This window comes from Tauraco erythrolophus, unplaced genomic scaffold (assembly GCF_009769465.1).
Source record: "Tauraco erythrolophus isolate bTauEry1 unplaced genomic scaffold, bTauEry1.pri scaffold_59_arrow_ctg1, whole genome shotgun sequence".
Taxonomy (NCBI): Eukaryota; Metazoa; Chordata; class Aves; order Musophagiformes; family Musophagidae; genus Tauraco; species Tauraco erythrolophus.
In genome coordinates, this window is record NW_028238627.1 from 323,995 (window position 1) to 330,743 (window position 6,749).

At 65.0% G+C, this 6,749-nt stretch overlaps 1 protein-coding gene across 1 annotated transcript; it reads left to right on the forward strand.

The window, feature by feature from the left end:
- Window positions 1–681: 681 nt before the first annotated feature.
- On the forward strand, window positions 682–6,501 carry LOC147525840 (maestro heat-like repeat-containing protein family member 7). Its single transcript, XM_086630905.1, has 15 exons — window positions 682–937; window positions 1,213–1,286; window positions 1,410–1,535; window positions 1,711–1,865; window positions 2,189–2,336; window positions 2,603–2,790; window positions 2,880–3,017; window positions 3,514–3,628; window positions 3,840–3,977; window positions 4,225–4,395; window positions 4,528–4,683; window positions 5,003–5,104; window positions 5,529–5,631; window positions 5,926–5,985; window positions 6,296–6,501. The coding sequence occupies exons 1-15, from the start codon at window positions 682–684 to the stop codon at window positions 6,499–6,501; spliced, it is 2,136 nt and encodes a 711-aa protein (XP_086487031.1).
- Window positions 6,502–6,749: the final 248 nt, after the last annotated feature.

A 6,749-nucleotide genomic window follows, 5' to 3' on the forward strand; every position in this document is an offset into this window, starting at 1 on the left:
AATGTCTTGAGAGAGTTGGGGTTGTCCAGCCTGGAGAAGGCTCTGGGCTGATCTTCCAGCAGCCTTCCAGTACCTGAAGGGGCTACAAGAAAGGTGGAGAAGGGCTTTGGACAAGGATATGTAGTGACAGGACACGGGGCAATGGCTTTAAACTGAAAGAGGGCAGATTCCTATTAGATCTAAGGAAGAAATTCTTCCCTCTGCGGATGTTGAGGCACTGGCACAGGTTGCCCAGAGAAGCTGTAGATGCCCCATCCCTGGCAGTGTTCAAGGCCAGGTTGGATGAGGCTTTGGGCAACCTGGTGTAGTGGAGGGTGTCCCTGCCCATGGCAGAGGGGTTGGAACTGGGTGAGCTTTGAGGTCCCTTCCAACCCAAACATTCCATGATTCCATGGCACGCTGGTGGGACACACGGAGGGACGGGCAGCCCCAGGGCCCTTTGTGATGCACCGTGATGGGTGCTGCCCGTGGGTGGCACATGGTGGTGTGTCACACGGCCCTTTGTGACCCGTGCGATACGGTCGCCAGCAGTGACACGACCGCTCCGCAGTGCCCAGCAGATGCAACAGGGCAGGACAGGGAACAGAGCGGGGTTATGAGGAGCCTTTCCGCAGCCACCCCGTCCCTCGCTGACCCTCACACAGTCTCTCCTGCAACAGGAGCCGTCGAGGCCTCAGCGAGATGGCAGAGAACCGCCCCAGTGTGCCCAGACTGGCCTCGCTGGGGAAGAAGGAGGAGGAGGAAGGCGCTGGGGCTGCGGCAGCACGGCAGCCTGATGAGGAGGAGGAAGGCGCTGGGGCTGCCGCAGCACAGCAGCCAGAGGAGGAGGAAGGCGATGGGGCTGCCGCGGCACAGCAGCCAGAGGAGGAGGAAGGCGATGGGGCTGCCGTGGCACAGCAGCCCGATGAGGAGGAGGAGGTTCAGTCGCTGCTGGCAGGTGAGCAGCTGGGCTGGGCCACAGGGCTGGTGGCTGCAGCCAGCTCGGCCCCATCCCCTTGGGCATCCCGAGGGAAGAGGGGACCAGGCTGTTGGCCACAGCCGGGCTCCATCCATGGGGCACCCCCGGCCCCAACCTGCGGTCAGAGAGGCGGGGGTCAGCGTCCCACCAGCCCTTCCCGTGGGGCTGCTCCTGCCCGGGAAGCGCGGGGCTCGGCTGTGCTCTCCAGCCTCTCGCGCAGCCCCTCAGCTCTGCCTGCGCTCTGTCTTTGCCAGATCCAGACTGGGACCTGCCGGAAGAGGAGCAGAATCAGGCCCATACTAGTGTCCGCTTCCGCAGCACAGCGCAGGTACCCGCAGCCATCCCTGCCCGGGCTGGGGCTGCTCTCGCTGCCCAGCCAAGCGCCGCCATCGGGGCACTCGGCGTGACATCCCTCTCTTCTCTCCCCTTCCTTCCCCTGCAAATGTTTTAGGAGTCCCTCGATCCCACCACCAGCTCAGCCACCGAGGGCACGGCAGGCCCCGAGTCCTGTAGAGCAGAGGCTTTTGCTGTCCTGCTGAATGGGCTCGTGGAAAGTGAAGTCTCCTGTCTGAGCAAGGTAAGTAGCCTGCGGCCAGGGCTCGAGGGCACCGGGGATCGTGTGCCCCCTGAAGCTGCATCCGCTGGGCCTTTTTGGCCGGCACGGTGTGGTGGGAAGGGAAGCACTTCGTGGGGGAAGCTGGGGAAGTGTCTCCCTCTGGCAGCACTCCAGCTCTCAGCTGTGTCTCCTCCAGGTGCCCAGGATTGTGAGGTGCATCTACCAGTGGCTCAAGCTCAACACCGACGTGTCTGGCGAGCACAGGATGGACAAGGCCCTTCAGATGCTGACCCACGCGCACCCCCATGACGTGGTGGTGACCCTCCTGCGCTGCGCCCCACGGTGCGACAGGTACAGGCCGTGCCTGCCTTAGTGGCTCAGGGCTCACCAGCCCAGCAGCCCTGGGAACCCATCCCATGTGGGCTGCCAGACAGACGGAGATTTTTCAGGACCCTTCGGCCCCTCCATTTCCCAGCCCTGGCAAGTCAGCCCCAGCACCCAGAGCCATGGCCCCTCCCTGCCCCTCAAGGCACCCGCAGAAGCGGGCCCACTGGGTGCGGCTGGCACGGGGCAGTGGGCAGAGGCAGGGCTGGTGGCCAGCCCAGGTCCCTGCCGTGGTCCCGGCCACGGTGCTGTGGCCGAGACCCTGCTGACAGAGAGCTCTGCCCCTGCAGAGCTGCTGCGACCATGTGGAGCGCGATGGTCTCCAGGAGCAAGACCACAGAGAAGGTGCTGCTGGAGCTGCTCTGCGTGCTGGAGGACTGGCCGAGGCACAGCACGTCCACCTCCGACGGGAACACCACAGACGTCTTTGCCCTGGCTGTGAGTTTCTGGAGTGGGTCTTTGCTCACCACCAGCATCGCCTCTCCGGGTGGCTCTGCATCCTTCCCTGCTACAGCATCTCCCTGCCTCACGTGGCGGGCTGGAAACCCGGATTGGGGGCAGGTTTAGGGGCAGCCAGGCCAGGTGCTGCTCCCGCGTCTCCCGTGGCCGAGGGCAGCGCCTGAGCCTCACCCTGCCACGCTTGGGCCCTGCCACGGGGACGTCTCAGCACTGAGCACTATCTCTGGGTGTTTTGTTTTCTGCAGGCAACCAGGGCGCTGTGGGCAATCCTCCAGCTGCCCAGGTGCCCACGGAGGTTGAAGGCGTATTCCCCTCGCCTCTTCCTGGCTCTGGTCTTCCAAGTTTTCTTCAGCACAGAGCGGATGCCAGCGGAGGTCTATACCTTCTGGAAGGAATGCCAGGAGGAAGGCTGCCTTCCCACTGACCCCAACAGGTGCTCCATCCCAGTCCTCTCATCTCTCCCATGGTCCTGGAGCTGGGGCCAAGGCTCCCGGTGTGACGCGGGCTGTGCTCTGCACACAGATTTGCAGTGCTGACTGCCAAGGCGCTGCTCTGCCGTGTTCAGCACGAGGACGTGGTGTTGCAAGTGCAACGGAAGCACGGCTGGGACATGCTTCTCAACGCTGAGACCCACCACTGCGCAGCGGGTCTGCTGGCCAGGTGAGAGCGCCCTTCTCCCCGCTCCCCCCGCCATTTCTCCCCTGCCGACAGGGTGCCCCACAGAATCTCCTTGCTCTTGGCCAGAGGGACTTGTCACCACGGGGTTGCCCACCAGACTGGGAAAGCCTGGCAGAGGTGGGTGCACAGGAGCAGCCAGCTCCCAAAGCACCAGCGTCCATTGCCGTGGGCCCTGGGCTGATGGCACAGTGCAGGGGGTCCATCTGCAGGCAGCCCCCCTGAGGGCAGCCCGTCGGGACAGGGCAGGATGTGCTGAGGGCCAGGGGCTAAGCCTGGGTGACATGAGTCCACGTTGGGCTCCTTGAAGGGAAGGGTTGAGGGCAGGATGGGTGTTTTTCCAGTCTCCTCCCCAAAAGGAGCCTGCTGCTGCCTTTCCCCTGGTGAGGGGTAGTGGGGAAAGACCCGGCCTGCATGATTCAGTCCCAGGAGGGTGTGCCCACCCTGCTCAGGGCCGACAATGCCTTCTTCCCCCTGCCAGAGAGATGTGCGCCATCTCAGTGAGCTTCTGCCAGTGCCTGGCGGACCTCCTCGTCAAGCTGCTCCACGGGAAGGAGCTGCGCTGCCAGGTCCCCGCCATGGCGTTCCTCGTTGAGGTGAGCCCGATGGCGAGCGCCGCCGCGCTGAGCTGCCTCCCACTGCTCTGCCCTCCGGTAGCCGCAGCTGCGGGGGGAGCCCCGTTGTGGGAGCCGGGGCAGAGGGGGGGCTGCGCTGCCTGCCTGCACCCCGTGCTGCCGGCCGGGCCAGCCCTGCGCGGAGCTGGGTTCCTGCTGACTGGCACCCCTGTCCCTGCTCGGTGTGTTGCAGCTCCTGGCCTGCCCTGACATAGAGGTGGAGAGGGATCGCCTCCTGCGGCTCATCCCCGGGTACCTGCGGAGCGAGTGCGCAGTGCTGCGTCGCCTGGCGCTCAGATGCCTCATGGTGTTCTGGGAGAGCCCCGCGATGGTGAGCCAGGGGCACCGGGGGGCCGGGCAGGGGGTGCCGGGCACCGCAGTAGCTTGGCCGTGGCTGGGCTTCGGGAGCTGCGGTAGCTGCTCCCAGCTCTCCTGCCTCCCCGTTCAGCTGCCCGAGTTCTTCGGGGCACGACTTTGGCTTCTGGGCCCCGAGGCAGCAGCGTGGGGTCGAATCGCCGGAGCGGCTTTGGCAGTGCAGCCGTTTATGGCTTCATAACCCCGCGTTGTGTTCCGCACAGGCCGAAAGAAGGTGGTTCCTGAGGCAAAGCCTCATAGAGCTGCTGCAGGACAAAGACGCGGAGATTGTCAGGACGATCCTGCTCAGCGAGGTGCTTCTGCCCAGAGACATGCCCGTGACCACCTCGATCGCTCTGCAGCTGGCTGAGAGGCTCCGGCCACTCTTTGACAACGTAAGGCTTTGTGCCCCCACCCTGGGTGCTGGGTGCTGCCAGGAAACTTTGTGCCCTGTGGGTTTTCAGACCCGTGCCCAGGTGGGCCTGGAGCAGCCGGTGCTGACGTCTCACCCTCTTCCTCTGCACCAGGAGTCCAGCTACGTGCGACTGCTCTCCATCCAAAAGTTCCGAGATGTGACGCAGTCTGTAGAGGAATCGGAAAGAAAGCAGCTGAAGGCGCAGGTGCGCCAGAGCCTGCTCCCGCTGCTCTACCACTTGCACGATGAGGACCAGCACGTGGCAGAGGTGAGGATTTCTGACGTGCTGGGGTCCCCACGGGAGGTGGCTCGGCCGCCTCCTGCCCTGGCGCCTCGCGGACCGTGGCGCTCCCCCCTCCTCCTGGCCCTGGCTACGGAGCAGCAGCTCTGGGGGACCTCTGTCCCAACCCCAGACATGGGGGTTGCCCCCGTCCTCTGTCTGGTCACTGAACAACCAGCGATGGACACGTTCCCCAGCTGCTGCATCTTCCCACCAGGGCCCAGGGGAGGCCCTGAGCCAGGTGCGGGGGATGCCGATCCAGTGCCCTGGGCAGCGGTGCCATCTCCCATTCTCTGCTGCTCTCCAGGCCTCTCGGGAAACCCTCCTTGGAGCTGCCAAGTTCCTGAGAAAGAGGAAGCTCTGCCAGCTGCTGAAGAGAGAGCAGACACGGGCAGTTGGCGAGTGCCTGGTAAGGATGGTCCCAAAGCCCCAGACCCAGCCTGGACAAACCTCCTGCCTCCAATGCCCAGCATGTGGAGCTGGCAGCTGTGTCCCTGCCCACTGCTGCAGCCCATCGCCACCAGCCTGTGCCCCACACACACTCCCTTCCCTCGGGCACGCGGTCCTGTGGGCTTTTCTCCAGGCTCCTCTCCCTCCCTGAGCCCGGGGACGCCAATGGAGCCCTGACCCAGCGGTCCTTTGGCGACAGGGTGGCAACACAGCTTCCCGGGCAGCACCCAGCCCTCTGCTCCCTCCAAACCCTGGCACCAGCCGGCTGCCGGCTGGGCATCGTGGGTGTCCTGGCAGTGGAGGCCAGTCCGGGGCGCAGGGACTATGCAGCCGAGGGAGAGTCTGCACCAACCCTTCCTTCCATGCCCTTGCCCTCTCTCCAGCTGGCAGAGTACAGCAGCAGAGCAGAGGAGTTCCTGCACCAGTCCCTGCCGTACCTGCTGAGCCCACATGAGTCCACGCGGGAGGCGGCCGTCAGGTTCCTTGGTGAGCCACAAGCCCCGGGGATTCCTCCCTGCCCCACTGCAGCTTGGCCCCAGCCCTGCTGCTGCACCGGCAGCAGGAATCGGCCCAGTGGCTGTGGAGCCCTGACTACCTGACGCCAGGGTAGGGCAACCACGGGGCTCCCTGCCACCCTCTCCCACCCCTGCCCTTGGGCGTCACGCTCGGGGAACGGCCCGGGCTCGGCGCTGCCGAGGGGAGGGAAGCGTGCAGCGGGGCTGCTGTGGGAAGCTGTGCTGCTGAGGCTTGCAGGGTCTGTGACGGGCTCTGTGTTCCCAGGGCTCGCTGGGCGGCGCGTGAGAGGTCAGCGGGAAGAGAAGCTCCAGAACATCTGCGAGGGTGAGTGAGGGCAGCGGGGTGTCAGGTGGGGCTGGCGGGGAGGAGGAAAGAGCCTGGGCAGGGAGATGCGATGCCTGCCTCGGCTGGGGAGGGCTCTGCTCCCTGCCTGGACGAGGGGCACGTGGGCAGAGCGGAGAGAGATTTCAGGGGCATGTGGAGTATTCGTGGCCAGCACCTTCCTGCGGATCCTGTTGGCCCCTGCTCCCTCCTGGCCACAGGAAGAGCTGAGTGGGGTGGTCCTGGCAGGAGGGGATCCTGGGGTCCCTGCAGATGCGGGATCTGACCTTGGCTCTGTTCCTCTCTGTTCCAGCCCTTCAAGACATGACAAATGACATCAGCCCCTCCGTCTCAAACCTGGCAGCTGAAACCCTGTCGCTGCTAAGACCTGCAGAGACAAGTCCTGCCTCTGAATTCGGGCTGCGGGCGCTGCCAGACCAGCTCCGCAGGGCATGGAGGAGGCGGCCTCGTCTCTGGGGCAACGGCTGGCTGTGCTGCTGGAGCTCTGGGCAGAGCTGATCCCAGCAGCTCCATGTGCTGGGGCCACCTCAGCCTGCAGGAGAGGCTGGGTGGCTCCTGTGCAAGGCAGGCGAGTGGCTGCGGGCGCATCTTGCTTGTCTTCCTCCACGATATTGACCCCCTTCAGCTCAGCTCTGGCTGGGGCGACTCCTCAAGACGACGGTTGAGGGGAGCTGCGCCGTGATGGTGCCCATCCCCACGTGTGGTTGTGGCCAACTGCCAATAAATTGTTTCTCTGCACCTGTCTT